Raw genomic sequence first — 17,723 nt, 5'->3', positions numbered from 1 at the left:
GATTTCAGCATAGTTTTATTAAAAACAGTTTTATTTATATTACAGAACTTTTTGTTTTTTGAGCGGAAGAAATGATATCTACGAGACTCTTACCGTACGGTTTACAATTTTATTGTAATTTTCTTGTGTAACTATTTGCTGTGGTAAAAAAATATTTTTCACACGATCACCGAAAATAACTTTTGTAAACTCAATATCGTTTAAATAATAACTTAACCTAACTGAAATTTTATAAGTGAAGAGAGAAGTCTATATTTAGGAAATGGTAATTTAATATCTTACAGAATGTATTATCAAAGTTATAGAGTCGAACATTTCATAAGGAAGTACGAAAATCTAAACAACGGTCATGTTTTCTACTCACTTTCTGAAATATAAATAATACAAATTAAAAATGTAAAAAAAAAAAAAACAGTATTTTTGTTGTTTAAATTAGTTTCTAGTAAAATAATGTGAATCAGAAGCGGGTTTATTTTAGTATTTACATTTCTCTGTTAATTATAAAATAATAACTTGCCGATCAAGTTTATTTTTTCTTACCATAATGTAAGTAGTTAGATAGTGTCATTTCGTTTCCGTCTTGAAAGATATTTTCGTATTCAAACTGTAAATTAATTTTCATAAAAATTGAGGTTGGTTAAATTACTGAATAATTAGTATTACATTACATCAACAACAAATGAATTTAGTTTTACTGACCATCTGGATCGTTTTCTTCAATTAGCGCGTTAAGTTCGCCGTCGTCAAATAGTTGACCCATAGTATTTAAAATTGTACTAATTTTTAAAGTTTCTATAAAACCACACTTTGTTGTGTCAAACATCTGGAATGCTTTCCTCATAACTGTAAACAGAGGGAAACAATTATATAAATTAAACGTTTAATCACTTAATTTTGTAATTTTCATTTTACAAGAATTATACTTTTCTTTACATTTTATAGCCTTATTTATTACTGATACGCATTACTTATTAATCTTACACATTTCAGTTAAAAAACTTGCATATATTATAGAAGAAAAAATGATCCACATACAAGTTGGGTAACTTTTTTTAATATCATATGATTATCATAGGTGTTGTCATCAATAACCATCCACGAATCTCAAGCAATCCAATGATCTATCCAATGACCGTCCAATGATCACAAATTTACATTTGTGTTTGAATTAAAATAACTAAATAATTTACAATAACAAAATAAATCTTTCTTTCTTTCCAGTTTTTAATCTTATTTAACAGAGTTTTCCAAAAAAAATTGATACTGTTTAATAACAGAATAACACCAACTTTCTGTAACTGATTACAAATAAAGAGAATCTGTCGTTTTGTAAAACAAAAGAAAGTTCACTCTTATTTATGTAAATAGAAAAACACCTATCAAATTTTTAAGATAGTAATTTAAAGACTCTTCTCCATTCTAGTGATTGTAAAGCTGGTATTGGGATAGATTCCTGGCTTGGATCTTACTCTATTTTACCATATGTAACAAATATTTTAATTAAAACTAAAATTAAAAATACCGAAATGGTTATTTTATCTTCAATTAATAGTGAATTTAGAAAAACATTATTTTCATATAGAATATAAAGTAAGCGTTTGCAAAACTTTATTTTATAACTATTTACTTTTAAGTAATTACAAATTTTTAACTTGATTTTTGCGTATAAAAGAGGCAAGGAATAAAACAAGTATTACATTGTTAGCCTAAGTCTCAGCAATTATTTTTAACTATAGTATTTTTTTTTTTTTTTTTTTTGTCTTCAGTCATTTGACTGGTTTGATGCAGCTCTCCAAGATTCCCTATCTAGTGCTAGTCGTTTCATTTCAGTATACCCTCTACATCCTACATCCCCAACAATTTGTTTTACATACTCCAAACGTGGCCTGCCTACACAATTTTTCCCTTCTACCTGTCCTTCCAATATTAAAGCGACTATTCCAGGATGCCTAAGTATGTGGCCTATAAGTCTGTCTCTTCTTTTAACTATATTTTTCCAAATGCTACTTTCTTCATCTATTTGCCGCAATACCTCTTCATTTGTCACTTTATCCATCCATCTGATTTTTAACATTCTCCTATAGCACCACATTTCAAAAGCTTCTAATCTTTTCTTCTCAGATACTCCGATTGTCCAAGTTTCACTTCCATATAAAGCGACACTCCAAACATACACTTTCAAAAATCTTTTCCTGACATTTAAATTAATTTTTGATGTAAACAAATTATATTTCTTACTGAAGGCTCGTTTAGCTTGTGCTATTCGGCATTTTATATCGCTCCTGCTTCGTCCATCTTTAGTAATTTTACTTCCCAAATAACAAAATTCTTCTACCTCCATAATCTTTTCTCCTCCTATTTTCACATTCAGTGGTCCATCTTTGTTATTTCTACTACATTTCATTAGTTTTGTTTTGTTCTTGTTTATTTTCATGCGATAGTTTTTGCGTAGGACTTCATCTATGCCGTTCATCAACTATAGTATTAAAGTAATTAAATCGTGAATTAAGTTTTCATTGATTTGAATTTAAGTATATTATGATAAATGAATATCCTTATTATTTCCTTTCTTGCGAAAAAAATTGATGCAATCTTTAAGCAAGGTATTCTTGATAATCTTTTAGAAAGTAATTAAACTACTAAGAGTGTAGTTGATTAAATTAATCAGTTTAATGTAAATATTGACTGAACATTGAAAACAAGAAAAACTACTTCTGAGACTACCTAGTTCACTTACACAAGTCAAGGATCATTCTCGATTATTATTCCTTTCTTATTGTTAAAGATGTTATTGCTATATTGTTATTGTTAAAAGATCATTGAATTTTTGTAGTAGTTTACACTTGGTATGGTTTCTTCTTCAACGCAAACATTAAATAATTTTTTTTGTTCTGATTGGTTACGTTTTAGATTTTTCTTCATCAAGGTTGTTATATTTTGTGTTTCAGTTATGTTTAAGAAATAGTGTATTTAAAGCAAATGTATTAAAAAGTAGCTAATAATCTCATGACAACAATTTTTTGAAAAATGTATTTGTGTAAAACTAAAGACTCTTAAAGCAAAGATACTGTTATCCAAAGGAAGCTAACACATTTGGAGTATAGGAAAATTTGTTCTATTTTACCCTAATTTTGTTTTTAACTTCCTCGAATTTTCTTGCAAAACTTAATTTAAATTGGATTGATATCTAAATATGTTTTTCTCTAATGTAATCTTTAATATCACTCTATTCGTGGGCGTCTTTCGTAGTGGTCCGTATTTGAGATCTGCTTACGAGTTTTTTGCCTCCTTTTAAGAAGCAAAGGAAGTATTGTGATCGCGAAAAATTTCGGTTTTCAGATTTCAACGGAAATAACCATTCTGACCATCCCTAAATCCACTTTGACCAGTTTTGGTGTGACGTCTGTACTTACGTATGCAACTCGCATAACTCAAAAACGATTAGCCGTAGTATGTTGAAATTTTGGATTTAGGACTGTTGTAATATCTAGTTGTGCACCTTCCATTTTGATTGCAATCGACTGAACCAAAAAAGCCCAAAATACAAAAAGATAAGAATTTTTCTTAACTGCAGTAATAAGCTCTCTTCAAGAGCTTTTCAACGATATAAGTTTTCAGCGATATTTACTTTCATTGAATCCAGAGTTATAGCCAAATAAAATTTTAATTAATGAAATATTTCCATCTCATTATATATTTCCATATATAATATTATAGATATTATATATTTATATATATATATATATATATATATATATATTTCTTTTTTATTGTTATTATTGAATTTATTATTTATTGTAAAACTTTTTTTACAGTTTGAGGTTAATAATAATTAATAAACCAATGCAATGTATTTAAATAAAGAGAAACTTAAAAAAATAGGTATGAAACCGAATTCCAAACGATGTGCCTTCCCCTTGTGAGATGGAAATATTTCATTAATTAAAATTTTCATCAGAAGTTTTTAATCAAATAAAATTTTATAAAATTTTCATTTTATTAAAAATTTAGTATGTAATTTAATAAGCACACAAAGAAGTCATCTGGTGTCCACATCATGTTTTATTTTTTGTTGTTATCGTTCGTTGTTTGTTTATTTCGTTTCATATTATAGCGGTGGTGGTTTTTGTTACGTTTTTTTCTGTTTTTACTTGTGAAGTTTCCGTTGCTAAGGGTTGTTGTGCTGGTTAGCAAAAGTAGGTTAAGTGTTTTTATTATTATATTTTCTTCGACTTGTATACTATTTCCATGGACTTGGTCTATACTTAACTGACGGTGAATTACTTTTTCTCTCGCCCTTGGGTGATTATTGTTATTTCCTGGGCACATTAATTGCCTTTTGCTGTGGCGATTTGTTTGCATTGCCACTGCTGATTCTTTGTTTACGTTTCGTTACTCGTGTTTTTCAGTGATGACAGATGCTGGCGTACCCAGGATCGGTGGGAAGTTTAATACACCTATGAGTAAGCGGAAGCCTACGCAGCGTGGCAAAGCCTGTGGGGGGTTGTCCGGTGACAACGAAATAGGGTAGTCAGAGTTGGGTATCTAGGCGAGTACATAGAGGTTCGGGTGATTCGGGCCTTGAACTCTGAGTCCTGCCTCCTGTAAAAAGCATATGAACTCAAGGCGAGACGAAAGGCAAACAAATATAGGGCCACATTTCCTAGGCAGCAATTACTGTCAAATGCTTCCTCGCTGGTGGCTGGCGACATATCAGGAAGTGATTACATTGATGAAGCCATTTAGTCATGTCTATCTCAGTGAAATGGTCTCAATCTCCAACTGGACATATGTCGTGGGTGTCGTTGATTCCTCCAGACGAGACTGCAGGAAATACAAAAGATGATCTGCCGCTGGTTAGGACGACGCCAAAGCGGCGGCTACGTTTGTCTCTCCCAACTGGGAGAGACAAACGTAGCCGCCGCTATGAGCCTTAGATTTTCTAAGGCTCATAGTGAAGACTCTTTCGCATCGATGGAGAAGACGGAATATCGTACATCGGCCCCGGAGCTAGTTGGGCTTCATGAAGGGTCTTCTACCGCAAATATGGAGGTTGTGGAACACCTTCCGGATCGTAGTGGCGAGTTTAACTTAGTAATGAAGATTTGGGTGACCAAATTAAATTACTGAGACGCCTAGCTGCCGAGAACATTATTACAAAAGTTGATAAGTAATGCACAAAGAGGCTGAGTGGTCTCCACATTATGAAATATTTATAATTTATAATAAACCAGTCATTTAATATTAATGACTTCTTTCAGTGATTGAGTCGTTAATTTCAACCATTTCTTTAGCATTGTATTCTATGTTCTCCTGTTTCATATCAATCCACTGACAAAAAAAATATTTGAAAATGTAGAGTTAGAGTCTTTTTTTATTATTTTTTGCTTGCCGTTGAATTTTTAATAATTATTGTCAAGCGCAACCAATAAAAGAAACGATATTATAATAAAATGTTTTGAATTACCTTTAGTAGAATGATGCAGCAAGTTAACTTCAGAATGGCATAGCTAATAGTGCACAAAATATTCAAAAATATACGAGTTATAAAACAAGTTAACTTACACAAATTTGTAGAAGGTTAGGAAGCTTAATTATGTTCTAATGAATTAATTTATTTACAGTTTTTAAAAAAAATTGTTTTATAGGGTACCCCAAAGATTGTGTAGCGTTCTTAAATCCTTTTAGACGTAATTTTTTTGGTGGAAAAAATCTATTTGAAGTATTTAGGTTTGTTTCAAGATAAAGATTTCTTAAAAGATAAGAATTTATAAACTTTCATATTTCATGTCAACGAGCTTTATATAGCAACACCTCAGGTGACAACTGTTTAAGATAGATCAACATAAGATCACAAACACGTAATCAGTATAAAACCATAAACGTAACTTTATATCGGCAACCAATCTCGTTGGAAGCATTTTAATTCAGCTATTACTTGGCTTTATAGGGTAAAACAATTTGGGTTTGTGTATATATATATATTGGAAGAAAGATTATCTTCATGGAGTTAACTTCAAATTTAAAGAAAGAGAAAAACATCTTCCTTGACGAATGAAGGTAATGTCTTTACATACACTCTAAGGCCTAGTTAATTTTAATTTTATTATTTCTTGTACCGATACATACGTATTTTAATTCTTTGGAATATGAGATTAAATTGATAGATTTTTTTAAGGACTGTGGTTAGACAAGTAACTACTAAAGTTCTTGAAACGAAGTATTGTAATGTTAAAATAAAAATTAATAATTAAAAATGTTTCTTATTTTTTTATATAAATAATGAGCAACGGACATGTTAACTAATTCTGAAATCACACTTGTCTTGAACATTTCATTTTTTTAATAAATCGGTTGGTAAAAAACGTAAATAAATTCTCGCCGCTATTTTAGTATTGTCTTAGCTGAAAATATATGGCGGTCTAGTTAATGATTGACGTCTTGGTATTAATGGTATTTTGTTGACTTTGGGTAGAATAAGAAGGTCTTTTTATAGCTGTCGTAAACAGAAAGATCTAGTGAAAGATTGTCAGTAGACTCTGTAGTTCGCAAATAAATTAGCATCGGAACTCAAATGACACGAACTGATATATGACAGCAGTCATAGCCAGAAATCATCACGTTATGGATCTAAGCCAGGTCACACATCAGGTGATAACTATTTGAGATAATTATCATAAAACTACAAACGTATAATCTTTATACATACATGCAGGTTCACACACATTCATTGAGAACATGAAAGCATATAGTGAAGTAGGCTACAAGTATTCATGCGTACAGTCTGTAGGAGTTAAATTATGATCTATGATTAAATTATATTACCCGATAATCCATAAAATGAATCTGTGTGAAATTATTATTTTTATCATAGAAATAAAATTGTCAGAATATAATGAATTTTATTTAACTTTCTTACATCGATGGATTTCATTTTTGTAAATAAGTTTACAAAACTTTATGCTACAGGAGAATATAAGAATTATCAGTGAAATTTGAATATACATAAATCTGAATGAAAATACGGTTTTACTAGAGAATCTGAGATTAAATTAAATCTTAAAAATTATACTAAAGGGTTGCTTACTATAGTCATACATAAGACATTTACGGTTTGTTAATTCGTGATATAAGAGAATTTATAGAATAAAAATTTAAGAAAGTCAAACTTAAAAACCATAAAGGAAATATTAGAAAAAAGCGATAGATGGTGTGATGAATATGTTATATTTATCTTTTAAACCACAAAATACTTAGCAGAAATGAGCAGAAAATAACTAGAGGACACAAAACTGATTTGCAAGTGAGCGAAGTGTTTAACGATTTTCATTTACTTACGTGGAATAATAAAATTACCAACACTAATAATACTTACATCATGAGATAAAGATTGCATAAAATATTATTTATTAAACACATTTAAATTTAACATTAAGTATCTAACACTTAACATTTAATATAAGTATCACTCTCTTCGTGCCCATCAGTGCTCCATCACCTCAAAACCACAAAAATAAATAACTACTAGAAATCAGAAACAGTATCAAATTACAAAATAATTCCTTTTCCACCGATTATTGTTTTAATGTAGATACGACAAGAATGTATCTTGTCGTTGGATTTTTTTGGTGTGTCAGATCTTTAGCAAAATATACAGGTTCTACTTACTCTTCCACTCTCTTTTCTTTTTTGAAGTGTGGTTTATTTAACTAACTTCGAATAGTTACTTGATTTTATTCCTTACAGGTTGAAAGGACATTAAATGTCGTTTAGTATTTCGGGTTAATTAGTGGTAAAGATCCTATCTTGTGATAAGAAATAAGTAATATTGTAGTTACCAAGTAATTTAAGGGTAAATTAAAAATGTAAAATAAGTTAATTTACACACCTAATAATGCGAAAAAAAGATAATAATTAGGTGTGCTGTGTGGATGTGGTATAAAAACTTTTCGTCAACAAATTTGAAGAAATGAACCTTAAGAATACATAGAATAGGCTCAGATCTTTCACTGAATTATCTGAATTGAGTTACTAGTTAACCGAGACTGAATTTAGTAAAATTTTAAGTAGAAGTAAAAAGAAAAATCTTTTATGTACTCCAAAACAATGTAAAAAATTTGTTTTATTTCTTCCAATGTAAGTATCTCTCTCTTTGTGCTCATCAGTGCTCCATCACTTCAAACCACAAAAATAAATGACTACTAGAAATCAGAAATAGTATCAAATTACAAAATAATTCCTTTTCCACCGATTATTGTTGTAATGTAGATACAGTATAAAAGAAATAATTATGTTTAAGAAACAGTTATGCATTTTTCATCCTGAATATATTAATTCACTTTTTATTAATCAATGCTAGTAATATTCTTAAAATAAATTGAATTTATTTAAGTATAAAAAATTAATATCTAAAATTTTATTTGTTAATAAATACGCTATATATATATATTTTAAATTACCGAAATATATGTAGAAAATTTTCTTTATAAAAAAAATATTTCTTTGCATACAATTGGGAATTTACGTTTGCTGCCCCCTTAATATGCAGTGATTTTTTCTTATATTATCTTTCTTAGCAATTATTTTCATTATTGAGAGAACAACTATTTTAATTAACGATTATTTAAATCGTTTGTTCTGTTTTTTTTTTGGTTTTTTTGTGTAATATTTTCACAAGTACACTGGCACGAATATTCAAATGAAATATTTTATTTGCTATTCAAATGTCTTATTAAATTTAAAAAAAAAATAAATAATATTTATAATTCTACACACACTCAAAGATTTTAAGTGGGAATGAAGTAAGAAAATATTTTAGCAGACGCAAAATGAACCTAGGACCTTCAGAATAAAAGACTGAAACGATTCCACGGAGATCGGTGGAATGGTAAATTCCGTTTTGTTAATATAACAATGTAGGATGTAGCTAAACCTCAATAATGTGATTTTATATTTTTTTAATAAAACATTTATTATTTCTTTCATATTCTTTAATTTTCCAAATATCATTATAAAGTTACGTATGGTGGCAGAACTAAAGCGCAGCAAAATGTTGTGTGAGTTGTAATCAAATATGAAATTTTGTTGTGAAATATGGATTATGGAATGAAATAAAATACGACGTGACAAGTAAAAATTATTTTCTACATGATATACGAGTATGTATGAAATAGAAACCGAGAGAATACATTGCTACAACTTACTTTGCATCTTCTGTTCATCTTCTTCCTGAAACAGAAAAAACAGTATGAAAAAGTTTCCTCTTAAAAAACAGAGTTCAATGATCCGGAGTGAAAATTCTCATAAAACGTTTTTGAAAAGTTAAATTTATTATTATATTTCTATGAAATTGTAATACGAAGAAAATAAAAACAACTTTAACTTAAAAAATATTTTTTCCCCTGGTTCAGATTATCCTGTAACATTTGCAGCCTGAACTTATAAATATACATCCTGACAAAAATCTCATAAACTGCCACAGTAGGTGACAAAGAGAGAGAGATTACTGAATTTTTCTTTTTACCTAAGATCTATATGATCAGGATCACTTGTAAACAATATATCCCTTTCAATATTTACTTTCCAACATTACGTTTGACTAATTTAACAGTTCATGAGTTCATTTGATATGAATAAAAATTAATGTTTTCACACCTTTATTCGAATAATAAATCTACTCACGTAGTAGGAAACTGTTAAATATGTATTTACGGTGCTATGAATAAAACGTAATTTGTTAAACGATGTTTAAAAACCAATTCTAAAACACGTTGAATTTTTTTGTTGTGAAAGAGCGGGCATCAACAGCTATGTTTAAAGAGCCGGTGGAAATTTGTAGCATATGAAAGATGCCGAGCCTGACCAGGTTTTGAACCCGGGACCTCCGCACGAAATGTAGAGACGCTACCTACTCAGCCACGGATGTCAGCACGTTGAAAAGTCAAGGCACGTTGACTTTTAACGATTTAATAATCAAATGAAAAAATTTCAGGTTTACGACAGGATTTTTATTTAATTTAATTATATTATTTAATAAAAGGACAGAACTGTAATAGCCTCCGGTTAGTAACTCTAAACTAGGTTCCATGTTCGAGGTGATTATTTTTCTACCTTGTTAGTAATTTTATTAGGATCAATTTTCATGAAAATAACCGTGAATGATAACGGATGTAACCTATTAATATTTATTTCACTTATTATTTCGCTAAAATTTATATTCTCAGGTATCCCTGCTTGTAACAATATCTGTTTTTTTGTTATGAAAGAGCGGGCATCAACATCTATGGTCATTTGTCCGGAACAATATGTACTGTTTTCCTGAAGCCACTATACGTACTTATAAAGCAAGTATGGTTTGTAATTAAAAAGTTTCAGGTTAGTAAAATCATTTCGTTTGATTAATGTTTATTTTGTGCCGTAAAAAAAGTTCAAATTGTAGTTATCAGTTTTACAGCGTTAAACTTGTAATTACAATTTTAAATTTTAGAACAACCATTTTGTTTAACAAGTGTACAAATTTCTGAGTAAAGGAGAAGAAGCTTCAATGGAGAAAATAATGAGAGAAAATGCTGAGGTGGATGTTTTCTCCCCGGCAATTCGACTTGTCTAAAAAATAAATAAAACAATAAAAGGAAACTTTGAGAGGAAAGTCATAATTAAAAAATATAAATTATAAACAATAAGAACGGGCCTTCATTTATATATATTATTAAAGAAGTTGTTAAATAATATAGACATATTTTTGCTAGAAAATACCTTTAAAAAAGTAAGTTAATGTGTGTAAGTTAAGTAAAATAAGTTTAAAGATGAGTAAGAACAAAAAGAAATTTAAAGATATATAGATTTGTTATGTTACAGATTCTTTATGTGCCATGAAAAACTTCTTAAAATATATTTTTAATCATCGACTTTAGTTTTGTATTTGACCCACATTTGTTTTGCGCTTATGAAACAGTTTATATTCCAACCAATTTTAAAAAGTTTTAATGACAGGGATTATTAGAACGAATGACCAAATAATCTAAAATAAACGCTTTTCTAGAAAAAAAAAACAAGTCGGTTAAGAGAAAGAAAAAAATATATGTATTGGAAAAGAAATCTAAGGAAATAATATATAAAATTTTGGTTGCAGTTTAAGATTAAAAGATTGTTTGAATAAATATCCATATCTTTTTTTTTGTAAATAAAAATCATTTAGACAGATTTTTTATAACAGTGATCGTATAAGGCCCTGGACACCGTACCACCAAAAAGGAAGTAGAACGAAATTTCTGAACTCACTAAAGTTCGTTTTAACCTTAATTGCAATCTTATGTAATTAAAGCAATCTAATCTTACAATAATTGAATAGTTTTGTCAGGAATTTGCCAGACAAAAAAAGGGTTTCTTTCGTACACTCGTATTAAAGATTTGAATTAATAACGTTCCTCTTTTTCCTTCCTTCAGCTCAGATTAGACATTTCCTGCGTGATTTTCGTCTTCGGGAAATTTTATTTGTATTTCAAACAAAACATAGAATCGGCTAACCTTCAGGCCTGACATCTGTCAATTATCGATCATGTATTTACTGTTTAGTTTTAGATGTTTTAAAGACAGCGACTCTTGAACTCAAAGAAAGTTAAAGAATTCAAAAAGTAAGATTAAATTTTTGGAGAAGATTCAAGCTGTGTTTTCGTGCATTAGTAACTGAGGTCTTTATAATAGAAATGTTCTTCAAATATTCTGTTTTAAGTTATGAAAGCTATACGACGCCGTTAGACCCGAGTAGTTAGTTTCCAATGTAACCTCCAAAATAACTTTACATAAAAATATTTTTTGTTTTTTTTTTTTTTTAAAGAAGAAAGTCACGTAAGTATTTGTTTTAAAGTATTAACCAAAAAAATAGTAAAACTTTCTGCAAACACTAAACCAGTAATTTTTTTTTTAAAGTAAGTAAGTAAGTAATTTTTCAGTGTGCAGAAATAGATTTTGCAGAGTGTAACAGTTTGGACTCTTTAGTTTCACAGTTCAAAAATGTAATGAATAGTTAGTCAAAAATAAGTTTTCGGAAGTGTCATAAATCAAATAATATTCTACGCCAGATATTAATAAATAAGTAATAGTGAATACAGTGATGGTATTTTAAAGGTTAAAAATATATAGGTTTCACAATAAATAGCTAATATTAGCAATAAATAAAAAAATAATAGTAGTATTAGTATTTATAGACTGGTTACAGCTTTCTAATTATGAAAATCAGAGATGTTTTGGGGTTTTAATGACTCTGTGTGAGCAGGTGGTTGATTCAGGAAGTCACATTTGCAAGACACATAAAGAATGTCTTCAGGCTGAAATATCTAATATTGGTTTTGAGGGCTTTGTGTTAGAGCCAAGAAAGATATCGTCTGTTTTTATGTAGACGAAATTCTTATTTGCGGTGTATATCTTGTTTGATCCAATTAGCAAAGCACTTAGAGAAACCTAATCTCTACCGAGATGATTTTATAGATTTTGTTCTTGTCTAATAAATAAACCCATCTATCAAGAGCATGTTTGTTGTAAATAAACTGTTGATGGTTAAGAGGGGTCGTATGTTTAATCTGATCTATAGGATTAGTAACTCCTATTGTATTAGTCTTCCTATTGTTATTCGTGGGAGTTAGGTTTAAGTTTAATTCAAATCATTCTTTTTGGGACTATAACGTACGTTCTTCTCTATTTTTGTTGCAGTAAAACATATAGGCTTTCAACTGTTCTATTACCTTTTTATCCATATTATTATTAATACCAATTATTTTATTAATGACTTCTAATTTTCCTTAAATTTTAAATTATATTTTTCTATAAAATGAGTATCATACTGTAAATGTAGTAAAATTGACTGACTCGTGAATAATTTTTGCACATATTAGGAATTCTACCTGCTTGCAACCTAGAACATGAATCAGCACTCCTAATGCTCTCCAGGTTATTCTTATTTTAATAAAACTACATATATTTCGAAAATGAAATGATGATTTAAAGACGTTTTTGCTTTTGATTAAAAATGAAATTTTGTTACATAAACTCAATACGAATAAACCAATATTAGTTTTTCTTTTTAAATAATTATTATAATTTACATATACCTTTCCTCAAAAAATACAATATTCGGTTAACAACTAAAGAAAACTGGGATTTCAAAAAAAATTAATGATAATTTTAGATTTAAAAATTTAATGATTTTTTCAGTGATTTTGTATATATCTATTCAGTTTATAAAAATTTAATTTTAAAATAAAGGCTTTCTTTTGTAAGAGATGTAAAGACAATAGAGCAAGTTTTATACTTAAGATGGCTTTCAAGTAGCCAAATTTGTATCGAAATTAGTAGTAATTATCTTTGTAGTAACTAAAAATATTATCTTTATAGTTTAAACGTTTTACTAAATTAGGTCAGCGAATAAATATTGCTTTGTTTGAATCTAAGGAAGGTATACTTAAATTAACAATCTTTCAACTTATAAATCTTTAAAAATTATAGTACTTATCATATAACGAAGATCAAAATTTCTTTTCAAAAGTATAGCAATACAAAAAATAATTAAATAAACAAATATTATAAAATATATAACATATATATTTTAATTCTATAATATGATATAAAGAGAAAGAGGGTTTTCGTTTGTTCGGAATAAACAAAAAAACTACTCGATCAATCACAACCGAAGTTTTACTCGTGTTTCTTGGCATGACTGAGAAGGTTTTTAAATACATTTCATCTCGAAAAATCTCTAAAAGATATATATATATATATATATATATAATAGTGGAGATTTGCCTGTTGAAGCACAAACTTCATTGAATTGCGAACTGTGAGTCTCAATCACTGTGTGAGCTGGGGTTTAATTGAATGATCGAATCAATCGAATGAATATTACAAATATAATAATATGTAATAATATTACAAAAGTAATACAATTAAATTTACGTTAAATAAAATAATATTAAATAAATTAAAAATATTTCTGTTTAACAATAATGGTCTTCCTGTGGGAACGGCGTGGAAGGCTAGTTAGTAGCGAGGTATGCGAGCACCTCGTGGGAAGCTAGACCAATCATCACCACCACCGGTAAAAAAGAGGTGCTCCTAGAGGGCTGTCTTGAGAGATGCGATGGTGTGCTCTTATAATAGCTCTGCAAACAATCGTCCGATTTTAAAAATTCATACGGGGTATTTGTTAGTAGGTTGAAGGCTAAATGCTAATTTTTGCACGTATCAGGTACACCCTGGATCTAACAGGTCACGGTTATTCGAAAATGTATATATATATATATATATATATATATATATATATATATATGAAGTTTGCCTTTTTGTCTTTTATCGGATCACGCAAGAACCAACCAACCTACTACTTTCAAATTTGCAGGATACATTCGTGTTTTCCCAGGGAAGGTTTTAAACTTTCGACCTATCCCCTAGCTCCTTTGAAAGTTAGATATTAAAAATAATCATTATTTGTTTGACCACAAGCAGGTGAATTTGTGAATTAAAGACAGTGATTAAAGAAAAATAGATTAATCCTTTTACTTCCTTATTATATTTCTATTACCATGGGAAAGAAATAAGTTATGAATTTTTCGTCGTTAAAGATGTGTGTACTTCATTTACCATTCTTACTATTATTCTATCTTTTGTAATTTAGTTTCGTTTTCAAGTTTCTATAAAACCTAAATACTGTAGTTATTATTTATCAATATTATTCTCACAACCACGAGGATAACGTACAGTGCGTGGGTTCAGGGGGTGGATCCATCTGGGTATATGGAAATGGTGACCGAAGCAAGCTCTGCTGGTGTCCGGAACGCCGGTACAGGGTAAATTGGGAATGGCGGCGAAGCGAATTCTGCGTCCATGGGGTAGGTCTCCATGGGAGGCCTCGAGCAGCTCCTGAGTTGGTTCCGGGATTCTCCTGGGCTGACCTGAGCCCCGAGGGTCCAGTTTATGGCTAGACGAACCGCTTAGTATTTTAATGTTTTAATATAGAAACATCTTACTAACAGTAATTTTTCTTAAATTTGGAAGCAAAAAATAGTTTTTGCGTTCACTAAAATCAACATTTAGCTCAACTAAATGAAGTATGAGAATAAGATTAAAGCAAATAACTGATTACTTATCTATGTTCAAGTACAGATTAAGACAAAATGCACGTATAGAATGATAAACAGGAAATATGAGGTAGTTGTTTTAATGTAATTAGATCATGTCACATGATTTTTAATTTTCCAGGCCAATAATAGTTATTAGTGAGTCCATCATGGAAGTAAAAGCAAACTTTTTCTTCATTTTTGTGTACAACTTTACTTATTATTCTGCAAAGAGATGTGAAAACAAATTGGTTGAGTCGTTAACTCTAGGTCAATGTACGAGTATTCTGGTAGTTCTCTATTAGTCTTTATACCTAGATATTGTTAATATTGCTGCAAATTAAAATTAAAATCTTAAGGTCTGATAATTTAGTAGAAACATTTCATTTCATTTTGTATATTGTTTGAATTCTTTTTAAATGTTAATCATTAGTAACAATTTAATATATTTATTATTGAATAATAATAGATTAAAAAGTGAAAAAATTAAATTGCAATAAATAAAAACTACTAACTGAAGTAGTACTTCAATTAGTACTACTCATAAAAGATATTATCGAGGTAATAAAAAATTAACTAGCACGGATATACAAAGGGGAAGAAATTACTGAAAGCAACAGATCTTAAATTTATTACTAACCAAACTTGAAGTATAATAAAAAAGTAATGAAATAATCAGAAGTAAAAAATTCCATTCGTAATACTATGAAACCTGTCTACCTCTTAGTGAAACCTTATGAAAGAAAAGGTTTTATGTAAGTTATTCTTTTTAATTAAGATTTTAACCACTTAAAGGAAAATTTTAACTTTATAAACACTATCTTAAAAACGTTAAATACAATAGAGTGTTAAAAAGATAATATTCCACCTGTCAAGGTAGAATCCAAACAGATTGATTAGTTTAATCGAAATTTGTATGTGTATGTGTCTAAATTGGGTAGTAAGAACAACAGTAAGTGAATTACTGTTCTCTCTGAACAAGTGTACATCATTTGGTTCAATACTTGAAAGGATTAAAATAAAAGAAAAACGAAATTATATAAATTTAGATTCCTGGCAAAATTTTATGTATCTATTTTAGGTAGTTTAAGAATAGAATAGACTAATGTAATTCAAACTTCGGAACTTCCATTTCGTAATCCTTCTATTTAGCCACGTATGGACGTGAATCTTTACGAGCAAACCCCACCGCAGGCTTTTCTAAATGAGGTTTTATTTTCTACCGCTGAAATTCTACACACGTTGTGTTAGCTCAGCATCTTGACTAACCACAGATGCAGTACTTACATAACGTCAAGCTTAAATAATAAAAACATTGACAATGCAGCTACTACAAATAAATTAGGAATAATTGATCTTATTTATAGTGCTCCAGGAACTAAGGAATTTTTCACAGATACCAGTATATATATATATATATATATATATATATATATATATTTATTTATTTATACCAGAACATATGTATGTATCACACTTCGGTATAGAAATAAAAAATATACTAGTAATTTATAAACAAATAAATTCTAAGAGTAAACAAAATTCTAAGTGAGGGGAAGTTAATATATTTTCACTACTGTTATATGACGTTCAAATGTATAAATATCAAAATAGAGAAAAAACATCTACATTAAAAATGTTACTTGTAGCATTCAACTCCAGTATAAACAAACATATTGTATTTACCTTATTTTTATAAAATATTTAATAATATAAATAATAATATATAATTTATAATCATATTAGGAAAACTGGATTTTCTGTGCAACTGAAAAATTAACTGTTTAAACGATAATGCTATTTTGGATTATTATTCTTTTTTTTTATTTTTCAATTTGTATTTGTTTATTTTTATCATAAAGAAAAACTCTTTATGATTTATCAATACATAAAATTCAATAACTTCCTGCGAGCTATTGATTTAGTTTTATTGGTAGATAAAAATTTTCATGGTACAAGCTCATAAACTTTTATTCATATTATTGTAGCTGTTTGTACTCAAATTAAGCACCAGGAATGGAGTAAATTTTATTAATAACTTTAAAATATTTGCATTAAAGTTCTTTTATTAATTCTCAAAATATAAAATAATTAAATTGTGAAGAAAAAATTATTACTTAAATAAAGTCAATTAGTTTATTTTATAGTTTTATTTGTTTAGTGTTTTTAATTTTAAGTGTAATAGTTTACTTTAATTGCTCTGTACGTATTTGTTAATGTTTATGTAAATCAATAAAAATATTTTAAATTACTTAATTTATCATATCTGGATTCTACTTACCATATTTTTTGAGGTGTAGATGACTCGTGCTCAATGAATACCCTGCCAACAGTTAAGCTCAGAAGATGTGGAGTAACTGGTAGCGTTTAGGATCGCTTATAGGGACAGAAAAAGAGACGGTGTATGTTAGAAAAAGACAGAGTGAGCAAGAGAGATGTCCTCCCCCAGGTTTACACCCCCTTCCAAAGAGTAAAGCGTGCTCGTATATTTAGCTTTGTTTGCTTTACTACGTACACCTTGATTTGGTAGAAGAAAGACAACCTATCTTTCCATCAGTCTCCCCCCCACAGGGTATTTTCGACCTACTTTGCAAACTTCACTTCAAATTTTGATAA

At 28.9% G+C, this 17,723-nt stretch overlaps 1 protein-coding gene across 1 annotated transcript in view; it reads right to left on the bottom strand.

The window, feature by feature from the left end:
- TpnC25D (Troponin C at 25D) overlaps positions 1-17,523 on the bottom strand; it is a 60,467-nt gene extending 42,944 nt beyond the window's left edge. The window contains exons 1-3 of the mRNA XM_075374374.1: positions 17,389-17,523; positions 9,204-9,228; positions 700-843 (exon numbers count right to left, since the gene is read on the bottom strand). Coding sequence (XP_075230489.1) covers positions 700-843; positions 9,204-9,228; positions 17,389-17,391 — 172 coding nt within the window. The 5' untranslated portion in view covers positions 17,392-17,523. The remainder of the gene's footprint in view (positions 1-699; positions 844-9,203; positions 9,229-17,388) is intronic.
- Between the last annotated feature and the right edge of the window lie 200 nt (positions 17,524-17,723).

Source organism: Lycorma delicatula, chromosome 1 (assembly GCF_047948215.1).
Source record: "Lycorma delicatula isolate Av1 chromosome 1, ASM4794821v1, whole genome shotgun sequence".
In the NCBI taxonomy this organism is placed as follows: Eukaryota; Metazoa; Arthropoda; class Insecta; order Hemiptera; family Fulgoridae; genus Lycorma; species Lycorma delicatula.
Note: the sequence above shows the minus strand (reverse complement) of the source record. Positions and strands in the feature narration are given on the sequence as shown.